Consider the following 19,407-nt stretch of genomic DNA (forward strand, 5'->3'; position numbering starts at 1 on the left):
GCCGGAGGAGGAGCAGGAGGGGTCTGTTTTAGAGACTGGGAGGGGTTCAGAGTATATTATAATATTATAATTAGGTGCACATTAAGCACATTACACATTTCATGCTCCCACAGATGAACCGAATCATTCCCGCCTTCCGTCCTGTTCTTACAGTAAAACTTGAAACAGACTGAGAGTTCTCTCCAGCAGCACATTGTAAGGAATGCTTCTTCTTACTTTCACGTTCGGTGACGCATTCTGTATATGTGATGAATAGTTGAACAATCTTCTGAACGTCTTTCACATTGACTGAGACAGAACGTGAGTCTTTGAACACATCTCTTTAATGTTTGTTAACACAATCTTTCAGACAGCACAGGATGCAGCGCACACACAGGTCCTGTCATGTGACTCGCTCAGACTCACCTGGCTGCTGACGGACAGGTGAGACTGCTGGCAGTGTTTCCAGGTGACTGATATCAGTAACTTTTCCTTCAGGCTCTGTTTCCACGAGCAGCTTCGCTGAGTTACCTGGATCACACCTGGACTGATGTGAACTCACCTGGTCGGGTTTCAGCGAAGCTGCATGTTGGAACCACTGACTGTATAAAAAGATGGCCGACATGTCAGCTCCCTAAAGTGAGTCCAAACCCTCTCTGTCGCCCCCTGCTGACTGGCTGCAGTATAGCTCATAAAGCCCGCCTCCTCCATGTTAACAGATGGGACATGAGTCAAACTAGAAAATCAAAATACACGTCAAATACATTTTTCTCAAACATGGTTTCTGTCATTATAGTTAGTTCTTATCCTGCTGATTTATGTCCAAGTGTTCATTTTTCTCACAAGTTTACTTTTAATTAGTTATTTGATGCTGTAAAAAGGGGGTGTGGCCTCATGATTGACAGCTCTGTGGACAAATGGGGCTCCTGCAGCGTTCTGTTCCCGAGTAGCAGAGTAGAGGAGGAACGGCGAGAGGAGACGTAACTAACACTAACACTACAGTCATTGAACTTTCTGCTTCGGACACAAGAAGCTGTTCTGCTGTTAAACACGCCGGCGTGCGGGATCCTCGCTGTTTTTTTACAGTAAGTTAAGTGTGTGTTTGGGTTAGCGGAAGTGGCTGTGACGGCTCCACCCGCCGATCTCTACTGCGCAGTCTCTGGCTCCATATGACATCACTATTGCAAGATGGCAGCGCCTATCACACGGCAGTTTTGGCATCACTTTGGTACAATGGGAGCAGATGGAGACGCGTCGTCCATCTTTATATACAGTCATTGGCTGGAACATCACCTGAGAAAAACAGGAATGTGGTTGGACTCAGAGCAAGGCTCGTACGGAGGTTTAATCATGACCAAACTAAAGACTCAGACTGATCATTCAAAAACAAAGATCTCTCCAGATTCAGATGACAGGTGAGTGAGGACAGACATCCTGATACAGATCACATGTTTATGAACCCGCCCCTGCACGCAGGAGAATGACTTGGGTCTCTAGCGTGACTTTAGTCTTTAGTTTTTTTTACTGAAGATGACGTCTTGTTCCCACGGGTGATTTTATTTTAAACTTAGTACCTCATTAGAGTTTATATGTAGAGCTCATGAATTAGTATCAAAAGTGAAAATCTTGTTCTTGCAAGCTAATGTTGTTTTTAACAATGAAATATGTTGGGATTATCTTGTGACAATCGGTTGGTATCTTGTTTGTGCAGGATTGAAGCAGGATAACCCCAACCCTGCATGTTCGTGTTCATGATTGTTAGTTTCCAGTGTGGATCAGTAGTTTTGTCATGATTAAAAATCGTCTGAGTCACAGATCTAGAAAACACAGAAACTCTGAAACTCTAGAAAACATCGAGGAAACATTCAGGAGAAGTTTGTGGAACCTGCAGAGCAGCAGTTTGAATCCACACTTTGATACGAGAAGATGCACGTCGTGTGTTTCGGGTGTGATCTGACGCATTTCAGACCCACCCCGAGAAGTTGAGCACCATTAGCACCATGTGATCCTGTAGAAGCGACCATGTCCTACAGTTTGACTGACAGGTGCTAGGTCCAATCAGAGAGTCTACAGCCAGCGAAGAGTTCTGTGGTTGGTTTCTGGTCCATGACGGATGTGTTGTCACTGTTGCCGGGCGGATCTTTGAGTCGTTTCAGCAGAGCAATCACAGATAAAATATTTTATATATATTATGTTTTCTATTAAACACCATATCACTTTCAGTTATACACTGTTTACTGTAACCATCTTCATTCAAAAATATCTTTTGGAAATGCAAAACAAAAGAACATGATTCATATGATTTCTTTTTTCCTCTGTGTGTGGATGAACGATGGTTTTATGGCACTCTGAGCATTCTTAACTCGATGTGGAACGATTCTTTACTTTTTAAAACTCTGTTTTTAACATCTTTAGCAGCATGCTAACATTAACTGGAACATCACGATTAGCTAAAGCCTCGAACTTAGTCAAACATGCCGATAAGCAGAGAGCAGAGACAAACAAATCCTCTTTTACCCCGCAGAACCAGATTTTTACGAGCGACTGACTTCTTCACAACACTACAAAGAAAACAGCCGACCAGCAGAGGGGAACCAGCCATCCTCACAGAAGAGCTCTGATGGTTCCTAGCTTCACAAACTGAATGGAAAAGAAAAAGGAGCAAAGGCTCCATCATTACTATTACATTCACTGAGTGAACCGTGCAGCCTCCAGGGGGCGCTGGTGTGTCTGCTTTTAGCTTCAGTTTCTGCTTGTGATGAGTGACTGGTTTCCCATCTCTGCCCCGTACAGAAAAACTCATCCATACTTTTCTGCCCACAATCTGATGGACGCAACAAATCAGCGATGACAAAACTTTATATATTAAAGCGATGCATTAGCGATATATTTTTTTCATTGCCACCGATACATGAAAACACGAGCGAGCAGCTACGGTAAGCAACGCCTCCACCGAGAAACAAGCGCCGGCTCCAATCTACAGCGAGCTCAAACACAAGAGGAACACAGCCATCGAACAGTAGTTTGGTCTTCTTTTGATCAAAATAAAGGATTTAAAGTATACTTTCATATATAAGCAATAAAAAATAAGTAACATCTCAATACTCCGATAATTACTCTTACATTAATATTGTGCTCATTGGAATTCTATCTCTTTACAGATATTTATGTCAACTTTTTAGATATTTCTATATTTTTTTCCTATTTTGCGTCCCCTTGCTTGAGGGACCTTCACCCCCCCGCTGTCGACAGTGCAAAGACCTCATTGATATGGTTTATGATCGGAGACCTGTTCCCCGTGGCTGATGGGAGTGTGAAAGGCAATAAGTGGTCAATGAGGAGATGGTATGAGGCTGACGGTTAGCACCACAAAAGGTCCAGAGAGACAATCCACTTCAGAACTTCAGGAGCAACCATCCACCAGAGGGAAGGACTATCAACTTGCACTGTAGATAACCTGTACTCCAAAACACAAGAGAGAATAGTGAATCCCCCCTTCTGAAGGTCTGGAGGGCAAATGAACTCTACACGGCCGGGAGGAACAATCCTCTCCCCAACAAGGTCAGGAAAATGATCCCTTCAAGAAGATCAGGAGCGGCGTTCCAAATTAGATTACCAGGAGGAGGATTTTTTCAAGGTTAGAAAGGAACCGTCCTCTCCGAACATTCAGGAATGAATTGTTGCTCCAGAGGTTCATGAAGGGTTATCATCGAATGATCCAGTTAGGAAGCACCTCAATGGAAACATGAAGAGTTAAACCCATCCAAAAACACTGAGGTGAAGGATGATTGACAGGCGAACAGACGGGACCCTGTAAAGTACCGGAGGTCTTTCAGTCAGAGACGCTGTACTTTTTTCAGACGTGGATCATGGTCCAGAGTGTTTAACGGCACAGACGTAGAGAAGCTCGAGTGTCCAGAGTGTGGATCAGTCAGTTTTATGTTTTGATCCAGTCCTGACAGGCTCTGAGTGGTTTAAAACAACAACTGTTGAAACCTGTTGAGTCCTGATCCAAACAGGTCTAGACCAGTCTAAGGGTAGCTGGTGACTGCAGCCTGCTTCTGGGCCAGACGTCGCAGCTCCTCCCTAATAGCCTTTATAAGGGAGGCCGAGGTGTGGGCAGAAGGTGAGGCATCCTCCGGCGGGTACTCTGGGGTGGGCGAGGTCAGGAGGAGAGGTGGAGCCGACGGGTCCCGTAACGAGGAGCTGGGCATCTGGAAAACAGAGGAAGAGGAGAACTCAGGGAACGAAAGCACCTGTAGGGAGAAGAGAGAGAGATAAATAAGGGGCGGGGCCAAGAACAGGAAATAAATCCAGATAAAAACCTCAAAAGGAACTGCAAAGAAGTTGATGACAAAGGTTACTTGTTATTGCTTAGCAACCACCAGCCTTGACACACTCAACCCCAACTTGACATCAAGAATATGAAGCAAAGACCAAAATCATGGGAACCTTTTCCACTTTAATTTACACTGAAGAAAACAAATGTTAATCTCGTTTACCGCCTGGGTGTCGGCAGGGTCTTGAGACAAGACACGGTGTTGAAAGGTTTTGAAAGTTCTGGAGTAAACTGGTCCTGACTGGGCTTGTCTGGACTCGTCTGAACTGGTCAGGCCTGATCTAATGTGGTCTCAGCTAATGGTCTTGGTATGGACTGTTCTAGACTGGATTGGTTGATCACTTCTGGTCTAGACTGGTGTGAATCATCTGCTCAGTACTTTTCTGGACTGACCTGTCAGAACTATTCTACACTGGACTGGACTTTGTTAGCACAAACTGGACGGATGAGGACCAGTCAAGACTGCTGTCTGCTGTGCCCTAAATACCAAGCTGTTGCTTCTACACTGATAATCTAAGATGATAAGAACCGCACCGTTTGGACCAGGTAGATTGATTGTGCTTCTCCCTACAGATAACTCACACTCTCTCTGCTGGCTCCTGGTCTGGACAGGTCCTGGTCCGAGTGCTGCTGGTTCCAGCTAGAGCCAGTCGGACCCGACATACTGCGTCCCACCCCAGGGTATGCACCAATCTGACTCGATAAACCCACCTGGGTCAAGTGGTGGAGCTGTGCACCTGGAGGTCAACAAATTCAGTCAACAAGTGTGACATATAAGCCGTCCTGGGCTGAGAGAGTGCTGCTGGGTTTCAGTGAAAGCTTCATCTGAATGCATCAAGGAAAAAAAACAGCAGTGTGATCAGTACATCCAGAAGGCTGTACCTGTGCTGCCCCCTACAGGCCGTGGTCTGGACGAGGAGGGGGGGTCCTCGTACTGCCCCCTGCTGGAGTAAACTGATTCCTGCAGCTGGTCTCCAGTAGAAACATACCCTCCTGAGCTCAGGCCCTGCCTGGATAAATCACACAGAGAATCAGTACTGGTTCTGGTCCAGCCAACAGACCTGATCCTGGTTTACAGTGTGCTGACTCTGACCTCTGCAGCAGGCCCTGGACTGATGTGGGAGACATCCCCAGCTCTGCGTACCTCTGCAGGAAGGAGGAGAGAAAAAAAGCTGAATATGAATTCATGACAGAAGGAAAATGGCCTCAGCTGCAGGACGACACACTCACTGCAGAAAAGGGGCTGTGAGAGGGGGCTGCTGGGTAAGAGCCCCACTGCCTGCCAGGGGGGCGGGCCTGGGGGGAGGGGCTGGGCAGGGCAGGGCTTACCCCGCTCACCCCGGCGCTGCCCTGTGAGGACGGCGACACAAGGGCGAAGGCGTCATCCAGGAGGGAGTGCATCTGCTGACGCGCCTCCTCGATGGAGGGCTGAGGAGGCATATAGGGAGGCGGAGGAGGGGCGGAGTCAAACACCTCATCAGTGGGGGAGGGGCTGCCGTGGTCTGGGGGCAGGTCAGGGTCCGACTGTGAGCCAGAGAAAAGAGAGAGCACAGAGCAGATGTTCAGTTCATAGCAGGCACATTAAATCCTAAAGCTACTGGCTTTTAACCCTTTATCAACACTTCCTGTCTGTCCTCTGCTGCGCAGTCTGACACACTTCCTGTCTGTCCTCTGCTGCGCAGTCTGACACACTTCCTGTCTGTCCTCTGCTCCGCAGTCTGACACACTTCCTGTCTGTCCTCTGCTGCACAGTCTGACACACTTCCTGTCTGTCCTCTGCTCCGCAGTCTGACACACTTCCTGTCTGTCCTCTGCTGCACAGTCTGACACACTTCCTGTCTGTCCTCTGCTGCACAGTCTGACACACTTCCTGTCTGTCCTCTGCTCCGCAGTCTGACACACTTCCTGTCTGTCCTCTGCTGCACAGTCTGACACACTTCCTGTCTGTCCTCTGCTGCACAGTCTGACACACTTCCTGTCTGTCCTCTGCTCCGCAGTCTGACACACTTCCTGTCTGTCCTCTGCTCCGCAGTCTGACACACTTCCTGTCTGTCCTGTCAGCTGCTAACTAGCTAAATAAACACAACAAACAGGATAGTCTCACCATGTAGGCCACATTGTTGAGTCCTGGGTATTTCCTGTAGGTGGCGCTCTGATCAGTGAGCAGCCGGTCTCTGTCTGTATCAGGAAGACTTCCAGGTCCAGGGTGAGCCCTCCGACCTCGAGGAGAGCGCCTCCCTCTGGACGGACAGATACATACATGTATGAAAAACAGAACATGTGAACAATAGGAGTGAAGTTAATTCTACAGTTCGATGAAGAACCTCAGCTGAGGTGTGCTAAGGTGAACTCTGACCTCTTCCTGGAGTCGGTGGGTGTGGGGGGTGAGTGGGCGTCGGCTTGCAGGATGCAGTCCATGTGGTCGTGGGCGGAGCTATAGAGACGCTGTGCTACCTCGCTCTGCACCGGTCCGTCTCCGAATGCGTCCATGATGTCGTCCATGGAGGGAAACTCGCACTGACCACGTCTCTTTGCGCGCTGACGGAGTTTGTTCCTGTGATGCTCGATCTCTGACTTGTGTCTCAGCGCCACCTGCAGATGATTATAAAATGATGTCAGACAGGTAGGGCATTTCAGACAGGAAATGTGCAGTAAGGTGAGTTTGTTTTCGTGACCCCTCACCTCTGTGTTCACCTTCTCAGTGAGAGTGGGGCTCGGCTGGGATGGAGCATGCGGTGGGCTCGGTCGCGGCTGCATGGCGATCAGCTGCACCTTATTGGCCTGGCGACGCGTGCAGTCAGATGAGCCGCGTGACAGCCGGTCCACGTGGTCGAAGATGGAGGACGAGGAGAGAAGCTCGTCTGGACCGCTGCCTGATGGAGTGAGAGGAACACAAAAGGTTAAAGGTTAAGTTAGGTTCTTCTTCACAGAACAGAAGAAGAACCGCTCTGCTAAATATCTGTCTCTGGCTTTATTAGACAACATGCTGAATGTGTTCGCCATTTTCTGTAAACTTTTTTGGCCTTTTTCCTTTATTTGATATGGCAGTGGAAATAATAACAATAATAATAATAAGTGCAGAAAAGACAGAGTGGGATGAGGGCCGAGGGTTGGAGTCGAACCCGGGGCCGCTCTGTCGAGGGCTGAGCTACACTGGCGTCCCTTTCTGTGAACCTTTAAACAGATGAAAGAAATTGAGGGGTACCTGTCGTGTTGTTACTTTTCCTCTTAGAAACCTTTTAATGGGTACTTTTGATTTATTGTTAATCTACAACTATTGACTCAGTGACGACGGTGTACACGTACCCATCTTGCTCCTCCCTTCAGTCCAGAAGCGTAAAAAAGAAAGGACAGGTGATGTTTGGAGTGCTTCTCTCTTTAACCAGCCAACACACACACACACATGCGCACGCACACACACGTGTACACACACAATCAGTAGGTGACGATGATGTCATTGCATCTCTTACCATTTTTGGGCGTCTTCCTGTGCTGTTTCCCGTCACTGGGCGTGGCCACAGGTCGGGTGCTTTCTTCACCTGATTCTCTGCCACTTGATTGGTCGCTGCCTAATGAGTCGCCGTCTGATGGGCTGAGCCTGAACGCAGAGAGAAACTGTTCCTTCTCTCGGTCATGTGACGCTGCGCTTTTAATTTAAGGTATCAAAGTTTGACCTTCTTTCTCTTTGGAGAGAAATATCAGGTTTACAGCAGCAGCTGTGTGTTAGCGGTAAGCTAAATCAATAACACATTTCTACATTATCATAAATTAAATTACAATAAAGAACGCAAACAAAAGATTAATAATACATTACAAGTATGTCTATTAATCAGGACTGCTAACGGTAAATAAGTTAATTATGTATACAGTAACACAGTACAAGTAATGAGGGAAGTCATTCAGGACATTTTCAGAATAAATTAAAGAAGGTTTTTATAAAATGAGCTCAATCTCATTTGGTGCAAAACAATTAACACAGAAACAGGATAACAAATAGAAAGCATGTACACAGGTGTAGCTGTCCACAGGTGCGTTTCCTACCTGCCCCTGCGGCGGCCAGACCGTGTTGCCTTTGTTGACGACCCTTTAGATTTTGGGGTGTTGAGGTCACCACCGTCAGAGGGTGTGGCCTCTTTGACGGGGGCGGGCAGGGGGCCTGGCTCCTGGATCACCATGATGTCGTCTTTGCTGTGCTGACCGAGGTGGAGCTTAGCGAAGTCGAAGCCTTTCACACTGGGAGCCTGAAGCTGAGAGATGATGCATTAATCAGCTTACAGAACATTTAATTCAGGAAACATGAACAACTTCCTGTTGACCTCTGACCTTCTGTCTCTGCTGGATCGTGTTTATAGCGTCCGGCTGGAACTCCAGCTTCTCTGAGCCACACAGCTTCCAGTAGAGGATGATGATGATGAAAACGGCCAGCAGGACCGGGACGACTACGCCCACAATCAGCCAGATACTGCTGCTCTGAGTCTCTGCAGGAGGGACAGACAGGGTCTCCACCGCTGCAGACAGACAGGTAAGACAGGGGCGAGAGACAGGTGGGACAGGTAAAACATGGAAGAGGACATTAAACCAGAGGAGAGGGAGGTGGTCTAAGATCAGGTTCAGGTCTGGACTCACGTTGGGCAAGCGGTCTCTGGACTCTGTGTCCGAGCACGATGGCGGCTCTCTGAAGGTCAACACGGTTCAAGGTGGCTGCTGTTGCCTCTGCTGGTAGCCGCTCGCCCCCTGGACCCTCTACAAAATAAAAGACCTCCAGGGGGCGCTCTGGCCCGGACATTCTGGACACCCTGACCACCTGAAACACAACAGGTGCACAAATCAGAGAGGAACCAGACTGAATGAAAAGAGTGAAGTGAACCTCATTAACACTCCACTGTGTTAAACACGATATATACCTGTATGATGTGTGTATATACCTGTATGATGTGTGCATATACCCGTATGGTCTGTGTATACCTGTATGATGTGTCGACTTGTTTGATGTGTGTATATACCTGTATGATGTGTGCATATACCTGTATGATGTGTGCATATACCTGTATGATGTGTGCATATACCCGTATGGTCTGTTTATACCTGTATGATGTGTCGACTTGTTTGATGTGTGTATATACCTGTATTATGTGGATATTTACCATATTTATGATGTGTGTTTATACCTGTAGATGTGTCGACTTGTTTGATGTGTATGCACCTGTAGTGTTGATGTGTATGCACCTGTAGTGTTGATGTGTATATGCCTGTAGTATTCCTGTATTGTGTGTATACCTGCAGACTGTTGTTGCCCACAGCTGTAGCTCTCCTCCAGCGCCTCCTGCTGGCTCCCTGCAGTCCCTCCTCCAGAAGCAAAGCCAGACGACGTTCCAGACGAGCTTTAAAACTCCTCTCAGCCACTAGCTGCTCCTGAACCCCCAACAGGACTGTACAACACACACACATATATGAAGTACGTTTTCACAACACCTCACAGGTGTCTGCATACATCCCGAGTGTATAAGGTTTAAAAATAAATCAAAGTGCCCAACCCATCTATCTCCACACAGCAAAAAGTCAAACTATACTATTTGATTGATTTAGGAGATGGAAGTGAACTAAAAAACTAAACAGCATATATGTTCTCACCTGTACGGACCCAGGTGGAGCGCAGGTGGTGAGTCGTGTTCAGCTCAGGGTAGTGGAATGCTATGAACACAGACACACATTTGATACATGTCTTACATTAATCATATATTTAACACACTTTGCCTTTACATAGAAATAGCATTTTATAACATTTATTTTAACATATGTCGGCATAAATAAACTGTGTCATACGTTCTGCGATCTGCAGAGCAGGAAAGCCGACGTAGAAACTGAACTCGACCAGGTTCAGCTTCCTCAGGTGTTCGCTGACCTCTGAACCTGGCAGGTAGTCCCGCCCATCACGCACCGCAAAGGTGATGTCAACTGGTATCTTCTGCCCCGCCCCCAGCCGGGTCAGGCTCATGGTGACATTTAACAGCTGGAGCAGAAAAACACGTGTCTAAATATGTTTTTTGATGTTAAAGCTCTGGGAGTGTTTGTGTTGATAAATTGTAATATTGTGTTTGTATGTATGTTTCCATGATTAGTTATTAAACCATAAACTCACCTGTGTGATGAGTTCATTTGAAAAATGAACAAGTAGCACACTCACCTGTACACTGACGTTTCCTGTCTCATGTGATCTTCTTCGTGTCTCTGCATACGCCATCATCAGCCCCCTCTCCACACGCTCACTGAAGTTACAGACCCTGACGTCGACGTGGGCAGGGACAAACTGCAGCACAGAGTGCACCTGGTACCTGAGGTCAGGTATGGCGTAGAGTGTTGCCACGGTGGGAAAGAGGCCGGCGCTGCGTGGCGGTGAGCGGAGAGCGCTGATGACGGACATGGCTGTGAAGATCAAAGGACCCGAAACGACACGGAAGGCAAAACTGGACGGAGATCTCATGAACTTGTGAGAAAGAAGAGAGGTGACAGACAGCTGTCAATCATATGACCTCATCAAGGTGAGTTCAAGGTGCGTTCCCCCAGTGTGGGTACAGCTTTAAATAGGGCTCATTACTACAGGTGAGAATGTATGATGTAATAAATATTCAATGTTACAATGTGATCTGTAAACTAAAGTAAACAAAGATTTTTGTAAGGTGATGTAACAAAATATAACAAAGTAAACAAGTGTAAAGGTGTTTGTACCTGTAGCTCCACTGAGCGGTTGAACTCTCTCTTCAGAAGATCTCTGACCTGAGTGAAACCTGCAGACGAACCTCTTGAACTGACTGCAGGAAACAAAACAAGACGCAGGTCAGCTGACTGAGGCAGTACTGTTAGACAGTACCTGGTGTTCCTGTCACATGACTCTCGCTGGTCTTACCTACTCTGACCAGGTACATCTCAGGCTTGGTGACGTTACACAAGTACTGTCTGGTGGGCTGGGTCTGGGCCACTTTAGGTGTGGTGACTGGGGGGGCTCTGGTCAGGCTGATGGCAGTGATCTGGGTGGTGGTGGTCGCCTTGGTGGTGGTCCTGATGAATGGAGTCATCCCTGGCTTCTCTACAACCACAGGTGGCCTTTCTGGTCTGTCAGGGCGGGTGGGGGGTCCCAGTGGGGGAGGGGGTGGAACCTTGCTGGTGGTGTTTGAAGGGGGACGAGGAGGATGTCTGCCTGGGGCATGGTCTTTTGGTTTTGGAGCAGATGGAGTGAAAGGGGTATACGGGGTCTTTATAGTGGTTGAAGGTAAATGTGGCTTTTCCTCACCGGTGTGTGTAGGTGAGAGGGTGAGGGGAGGTGTAGGCCCCACCGGGGGACGCTTGGGCTCCTGTCCTGGAGGAGGACCAGAGCTCGGGGATGGAGTTGGAAGGTAACTCTGGGTTTGGGTTGTCGTGGGAGTGATGGGTTGTTTGGAGTCGGTCCGGTTGACCCGGCCCTGGTCTCTCTCCCTCTCTCTCTCCCTCTCCCGGGCCAGTAGGTTAGTGTAGTATTCCAGACTGTTCATGTCTGGCAGCAGCAGCTCTGTTGGCTCCAGCGGCATCATGTCCTCCAGGTCGTAGTCCTCGTCCCAGGTGGGGAAGACATCTGGATGGGTGGGGCGAGTGTGCAGGGGGATACTGGGGGTGGAGGAAGAGGGTGAGAGGGGAAGGCGGGACGAGAGTGGGAGGGTGGGACGTGCAGGGAAGACAGTGTCATAGGAGACCCAGTCCCCTCCTTCATCCTCATCGTAGGGGCGGTTGGGCAGTGGCGTGGCCAAGGCCAGCTCTTCACCATCAGGCACCATGAAGGAAAGAGTCTCCAGGTAGTCTCCAGAGCCCCAGGCCTCCTCCAGTGACGGACCCTGCTCCCAGGGGGGAGGAGGGGTGAGAGTAGGCTGAATGTGTGGGGGGAGAGGTGGGGGGAGGCTGGGGGACAGCAAGTCTGGAGGTCTTAGCAGGAGGTGGATCCCCTGAGCACCAGAGTCTGAGTCCTCTGCTAAACCTGCACCACCATTGTTACCATGGTAATCAGAGTCTGAGGGAGTACTAGGGGCAAGGGGTCGGTGAGGGGAGGAGGAGGGGGAGGCTGGTGATGATGATGAAGCACGTGACAGAGACTCTGAAGTCCTGTTATTGTCCAGCAAACCTGTTAGAAAAAGAGAGGGACAATATAGTCCTGACCAAAGCTGAGTCCTAACCAAAACTGAGTCCTAACCAAAGCTGAGTCCTAACCAAAACTGAGTCCTGACCAAAGCTGAGTCCTGACCAAAGCTGAGTCCTGACCAAAGCTGAGTCCTAACCAAAACTGAGTCCTGACCAAAGCTGAGTCCTGACCAAAGCTGAGTCCTAACCAAAACTGAGTCCTGACCAAAGCTGAGTCCTGACCAAAGCTGAGTCCTAACCAAAACTGAGAGTCCTGACCAAAGCTGAGAGTCCTGACCAAAGCTGAGTCCTGACCAAAACTGAGTCCTGACCAAAATTGAGAGTCCTGACCAAAACTGAGTCCTGACCAAAGCTGAGTCATAACCAAAACTGAGTCCTGACCAAAGCTGAGTCCTAACCAAAACTGAGAGTCCTGACCAAAGCTGAGTCCTGACCAAAACTGAGTCCTAACCAAAACTGAGAGTCCTGACCAAAGCTGAGTCCTGACCAAAACTGAGTCCTAACCAAAACTGAGAGTCCTGACCAAAGCTGAGTCCTGACCAAAACTGAGAGTCCTAACCAAAACTGAGTCCTGACCAAAATTGAGAGTCCTGACCAAAACTGAGTCCTGACCAAAGCTGAGTCATAACCAAAACTGAGTCCTGACCAAAGCTGAGTCCTGACCAAAGCTGAGTCCTGACCAAAGCTGAGTCCTAACCAAAACTGAGAGTCCTGACCAAAGCTGAGAGTCCTGACCAAAGCTGAGTCCTGACCAAAACTGAGAGTCCTAACCAAAACTGAGTCCTGACCAAAATTGAGAGTCCTGACCAAAACTGAGTCCTGACCAAAGCTGAGTCATAACCAAAACTGAGTCCTGACCAAAGCTGAGTCCTAACCAAAACTGAGAGTCCTGACCAAAGCTGAGAGTCCTGACCAAAGCTGAGTCCTGACCAAAACTGAGTCCTGACCAAAGCTGAGTCCTGACCAAAACTGAGTCCTGACCAAAGCTGAGTCCTGACCAAAACTGAGTCCTGACCAAAACTGAGTCATAACCAAAGCTGAGTCCTGACCAAAGCTGAGTCCTGACTTAAGCTGAGTCCTAACCAAAACTGAGTCCTGACCAAAACTGAGTCCTAACCAAAACTGAGAGTCCTGACCAAAGCTGAGAGTCCTGACCAAAGCTGAGTCCTGACCAAAACTGAGAGTCCTAACCAAAACTGAGTCCTGACCAAAACTGAGTCCTGACCAAAGCTGAGTCATAACCAAAACTGAGTCCTGACCAAAGCTGAGTCCTAACCAAAACTGAGAGTCCTGACCAAAGCTGAGAGTCCTGACCAAAGCTGAGAGTCCTGACCAAAGCTGAGTCCTGACCAAAACTGAGTCCTGACCAAAGCTGAGTCATAACCAAAGCTGAGTCCTGACCAAAGCTGAGTCCTGACCAAAGCTGAGTCCTGACCAAAACTGAGAGTCCTAACCAAAACTGAGTCCTGACCAAAATTGAGAGTCCTGACCAAAACTGAGTCCTGACCAAAGCTGAGTCATAACCAAAACTGAGTCCTGACCAAAGCTGAGTCCTAACCAAAACTGAGAGTCCTGACCAAAGCTGAGAGTCCTGACCAAAGCTGAGAGTCCTGACCAAAGCTGAGTCCTGACCAAAACTGAGTCCTGACCAAAGCTGAGTCATAACCAAAGCTGAGTCCTGACCAAAGCTGAGTCCTGACCAAAGCTGAGTCCTAACCAAAACTGAGTCCTGACCAAAACTGAGTCCTGACCAAAACTGAGAGTCCTAACCAAAACTGAGTCCTGACCAAAATTGAGAGTCCTGACCAAAACTGAGTCCTGACCAAAGCTGAGTCATAACCAAAACTGAGTCCTGACCAAAGCTGAGTCCTGACCAAAGCTGAGTCCTGACCAAAACTGAGTCCTAACCAAAACTGAGAGTCCTGACCAAAGCTGAGAGTCCTGACCAAAACTGAGTCCTGACCAAAACTGAGTCCTGACCAAAGCTGAGTCCTGACCAAAACTGAGTCCTGACCAAAGCTGAGTCCTGACCAAAACTGAGTCATAACCAAAGCTGAGTCCTGACCAAAGCTGAGTCCTGACCAAAGCTGAGTCCTAACCAAAACTGAGTCCTGACCAAAGCTGAGTCCTAACCAAAACTGAGAGTCCTGACCAAAGCTGAGAGTCCTGACCAAAGCTGAGTCCTGACCAAAACTGAGTCCTGACCAAAACTGAGTCCTGACCAAAGCTGAGTCCTGACCAAAACTGAGTCCTAACCAAAACTGAGAGTCCTGACCAAAGCTGAGAGTCCTGACCAAAGCTGAGTCCTGACCAAAACTGAGTCCTGACCAAAGCTGAGTCCTGACCAAAGCTGAGTCCTGACCAAAACTGAGTCATAACCAAAGCTGAGTCCTGACCAAAACTGAGTCCTAACCAAAACTGAGAGTCCTGACCAAAGCTGAGAGTCCTGACCAAAGCTGAGTCCTGACCAAAACTGAGTCCTGACCAAAGCTGAGTCCTGACCAAAGCTGAGTCCTGACCAAAACTGAGTCATAACCAAAGCTGAGTCCTGACCAAAACTGAGTCATAACCAAAGCTGAGTCCTGACCAAAGCTGAGTCCTGACCAAAGCTGAGTCCTAACCAAAACTGAGTCCTGACCAAAACTGAGTCCTGACCAAAACTGAGAGTCCTAACCAAAACTGAGTCCTGACCAAAATTGAGAGTCCTGACCAAAACTGAGTCCTGACCAAAATTGAGGGTCCTGACCAAAACTGAGTCCTGACCAAAGCTGAGTCATAACCAAAACTGAGTCCTGACCAAAGCTGAGTCCTAACCAAAACTGAGAGTCCTGACCAAAGCTGAGAGTCCTGACCAAAGCTGAGTCCTGACCAAAACTGAGTCCTGACCAAAACTGAGTCCTGACCAAAGCTGAGTCCTGACCAAAACTGAGTCATAACCAAAGCTTAGTCCTGACCAAAACTGAGTCCTGACCAAAACTGAGTCATAACCAAAGCTGAGTCCTGACAAAAGCTGAGTCATAACCAAAACTGAGTCCTAACCAAAACTGAGTCCTGACCAAAGCTGAGTCCTGACCAAAACTGAGAGTCCTGACCAAAACTGAGAGTCCGAACCAAAACTGAGTCCTGACCAACGTTAGATAGACAGATGTTAATCTTTAGATGGATAGCTGGTGATGCTGCAGAGAAACATTGGGTGGATGGATACACTGTTGTTTTTCACAAAGTAGTACACAATTGGCACTTCAACCATAGACTGTTTTTCACATTTCAGTGTTTTTTTATAGTTAAGATTATTTTTTTGGCTTTTCACCTTGATTTATAGGACAGCTGAAGAGAGACAGGAAGTGTGGGGGGTAGAGCGTGGGGGATGACATGCACCAAATGAACAGCAGACCAGGAGTCGAACCTGTGATCGGTGCATCAATGACTGTGGCCTCTGTACATGGAGCGCCTGCTCTACCCACTGAGCTAAAGCAGCGCCCCCACACTTCAGCTTTTGTGCGAATAAAAACGACATATAACGCGTTAATTGGTGAGCTGAGAGCTGCTGTTGTTACCTTTGGAGGGAGCAAGGTTAGCTGTTTCCCTCTGTTCTCAATCTTTACAGCCTTTATGCTAAGCTAGGCTAATTAGCTGATGACTGTAGCTTCATACTTAGCGTACAGACATGACAGAGGGATTAATTTCGACCCTCAGAGAGAAACAGGGAATAAGGATGGATGAATGAATGAATCAGTGTTAACTTGTTTTTCATATCTAAACATATTCAGCATAATAATACATTAATACATTATTTAGGAAGCTTTTGTTTCCTCTTTTAGCTGTTTATATTTTTATCTTTACTTTTTAATGTCTGGTTTTATAATGTTTCTTTGCTTTTGTTAGCTTTGATTATCTAAACATGAATATTATGTTTCAGCAGCATAATCTATTTATCTAAACACGTCGTGATTCTCCTCCTGTTTGCTCTCTTTCCTCTGCAGTGCTTTTAAACCTATTTGTCTTTGTGTCACACACACTCACACTCACACACACACACAGCCTTGACTGACTCGCTCTCATCCTGTGCCTGGTTGCCGTGGTGATGCCGTGCTTTGCGGCAGCATCATGTGCAGAGCAGAGGAGAGAGAGAGAGAGAGAGAGAGAGAGACAGACAGTCGGAGAGAGAGACAGAGGAGAGAGACAGACAGTCAGAGAGAGAGCCAGAGGAGAGAGACAGACAGTCGGAGAGAGAGACAGAGGAGAGAGACAGACAGTCGGAGAGAGAGACAGAGGAGAGAGACAGACAGACAGACAGACAGACAGACAGACATTGTGGTAAGAAGTAGTAGTAAAGTATGTGAAGCATGCAGGTTGAGAGCAGAGCATCACTTTTTCACCTGGAAGTGAAGGGTCATACTGTCAAACACTTCCTCCTACTTTCAAAATAAAAGCTGGGGCTGCAGTGTTTTTAATTGCTGAAAAAGCAGATAGGAATCTCTATTAGCAGATTCTGTAAACTGTAGGACTTCAGAACAGGAAGTGTTCTGGTTTCTGTTTGTAGCCTGTTTGTAGTCCGAGTAGTATCGACCAATCATGTATAAGCAGGGTTCGATGTATGCAGGAAAAAGTCTGAGTGCAGAGCAAAAGAGGAAGAGCACAATCCTCTGTAACACCATCCTGACTCCATCAGCTTCATCTCATGATTTACGTGTTTTTATTAGCATGCTTACAGCTAGCAATCTGTTCTTAGATGACGTCTCTCATCTTTAACTCTAAAGTTTCTAGTGGGACTGTAAACAATGCTGCGCACGGAGAAGAAGGTGTAAGCAGGAAGTCCTTTATCTCTAACCGCTGGCTACACCGTAAGAGATGCCTGTCACTCCCAGAGGATATCTCAGCATCAGAGGACAGAAGGTGTGTTCAGAGGTTGAGTGAGGAACGATGTGTGTGTAGGTACAGATGTGTCATGACTCCTCCTGAGAGCTCACAGTTTCACTTTGTTCGTCTGTCAGAGTTCACTTCATCGTAACAGATAAACCTCACCCGTGTGCTCTGTTTCATCACTGTACTGAATATAAATAATGATGATCTATTTAAACCCCCTCAGTGTGTGTGTGTGTGCGTGTGTGTGTGTGTGTGTGCGTGTGTGTGTGTGTGTGCGTGTGTGTGTGTGTGTGCGTGTGTGTGTGTGTGTGCGTGTGTGTGTGTGTGTGTGTGCGTGTGTGTGTGCGTGTGTGTGTGTGCGTGTGTGTGTGTGTGCGTGTGTGTGTGCGTGTGTGTGTGTGTGTGTGTGTGTGTGTGTGTGTGTGCGTGTGTGTGTGTGTGTGCGTGTGTGTGTGCGTGTGTGTGTGCGTGTGTGTGTGTGTGTGTGTGTGTGTGTGGACAGTCTGACTCAGTGTTAGTGGGAGGACGAGGACATGGAGGAGGATAAAGACTCACAATAAGATTTATTTCTGCTTCACTGACACACTTCACACATCCTTATAAGATAGTTCCTGCTCTGAGGTCAGAGGTCAGCTACAGTAACAGCTCTTGACACGCCTGTAACATTTTATGAAGTAACACAGGTGAACACAAATAGTTTTTGTCCAACAATCCTGAAGACAGAACTTTACTTTGGGCCAAAAGTAAGTGGACATCCTGCTCAGACCTTAAAATCTGCTTCTGGTCTTTTTTAACAGGAACACACAGTGTGTGAATGTCTCCAGCAGATGTGTTCATCCTGCAGCAGTGAAACAGGCTGTAATGGCTGCAACATAATCCTTGATGGGTCAAAGGTCGTCCACTAAAAGTTCTTGTTGTTTCCACTGACAGGCTCAGATTGTTATTCTAAGTGTGTGACAACATGACAGAAAGGATCCCTACAGAGATAGACCTTTTTGTTACAGAGGAAGATGATTGTTTGAACCACACACAGACGTTACATCGCTCTCTGCACACACACCAGACTCCATTCAGAAAAACACTGATTTAACCTCACAGGACACAGGAGCTGCTGGTCTCCGGCTGCCTCGATCGGTTAGTTTGTTTGTGTCATTGTGTGACTTTAGGGTTTTAAACGGTTACTTCTGCTCCAACACAATACTTTTGTAACACACATAAACACAAACAAACTACCATCTTGAGGCAGCAGTAGACCAGCAGCTCCTGTGTTCTGTGAGGTTAAATTATTGATTTTGTTAATGGAGTCTGGAAAGTTTTGTGTTTCAGGCTTTTCAGAAGTTATTTTGCTCTCAGTATATTGTACACTTATACTGGCGTTTTATTTTGCCAGGGTTGGTTTAAATCTGAGCAACAGACACACTCTCCCTCAACCATGAAGCCTACATTTCCCATAATGCAACGGGGCAGTGTCTTTCATCAGAGCCTCCCTGACCTATAACATCTGTGGACAGTCCCTTTACAACTCAAATCTCACCTGCAGCAGGTGAGCTCGATGTCACCATGGAAATACACACGCAAGCCATCAGCAGGATCACAGCGAGCGTGCGTCTGCAGGCTGAGGTTCTAGGATCCATCCTGGTCCTGGAGCTGGGGCCCGGTGGGTTCACAGGGTCCATCGTCCTCAAAGAGCTGCGGGTTCGATCCCGGAGCAGAGAGGCGAGGGCGGGTCAGGAGGACCTGGACCACAGAGATACCAGGTTCATGCATTGACCTTTAACCTTTCATTTAACACACAGACCAGAGGAAAGGTGTAAACAGTATGAGCAGTATGAGCAGTATGACCAGTACAACCAGTATGAGCAGTATGACCAGTATGACCAGTACAACCAGTATGAGCAGTATGACCAGTATGACCAGTATTATCAGTATAACCAGTATGACCAGTATGACCAGTATTATCAGTATAACCAGTATGAGCAGTATGACCAGCATGAGCAGGTTCATGGGCAGTGTGAGCAGAGTTTCTCTTAAATACAAACATGGGGGAAATGTTGACCATG

At 47.6% G+C, this 19,407-nt stretch overlaps 1 protein-coding gene across 1 annotated transcript; it reads right to left on the minus strand.

Annotated features, from left to right (window-relative positions):
* Nucleotides 1–307: 307 nt before the first annotated feature.
* On the minus strand, nucleotides 308–19,023 carry LOC138599751 (UPF0606 protein KIAA1549). The gene is made up of 20 exons (XM_069671507.1): nucleotides 18,882–19,023; nucleotides 11,223–12,464; nucleotides 11,045–11,127; nucleotides 10,503–10,802; nucleotides 10,142–10,328; nucleotides 9,950–10,009; nucleotides 9,596–9,747; nucleotides 8,945–9,122; nucleotides 8,642–8,826; nucleotides 8,360–8,565; nucleotides 7,789–7,916; nucleotides 7,625–7,639; nucleotides 7,001–7,191; nucleotides 6,675–6,910; nucleotides 6,423–6,558; nucleotides 5,549–5,842; nucleotides 5,412–5,464; nucleotides 5,201–5,328; nucleotides 4,901–5,055; nucleotides 308–4,235 (listed from the first exon to the last, which is right to left on the minus strand). Exons 1-20 carry the CDS (start codon nucleotides 19,021–19,023, stop codon nucleotides 4,011–4,013), a joined length of 4,296 nt encoding a protein of 1,431 aa, XP_069527608.1. The 3' UTR covers nucleotides 308–4,010.
* Nucleotides 19,024–19,407: the final 384 nt, after the last annotated feature.

Source organism: Semicossyphus pulcher, unplaced genomic scaffold, assembly GCF_022749685.1.
Source record: "Semicossyphus pulcher isolate SPU_LCO1_2020_fin unplaced genomic scaffold, fSemPul1.0.p SCAF_20, whole genome shotgun sequence".
Classification (NCBI taxonomy): Eukaryota; Metazoa; Chordata; class Actinopteri; order Labriformes; family Labridae; genus Semicossyphus; species Semicossyphus pulcher.

Excerpts from the sequence above, each read along its gene's own strand:
- LOC138599751 (XM_069671507.1), bottom strand. The coding sequence starts at position 19,023 with ATGGACCCTGTGAACCCACCGGGCCCCAGCTCCAGGACCAGGATGGAT. Across the intron at positions 10,803-11,044 it reads ACCGCTCAGTGGAGCTACAG|TTCATGAGATCTCCGTCCAG; the intron begins GTACAAACACCT and ends CTTTCTCACAAG. Across the intron at positions 6,559-6,674 it reads CCCACCGACTCCAGGAAGAG|AGGGAGGCGCTCTCCTCGAG; the intron begins GTCAGAGTTCAC and ends CTGTCCGTCCAG.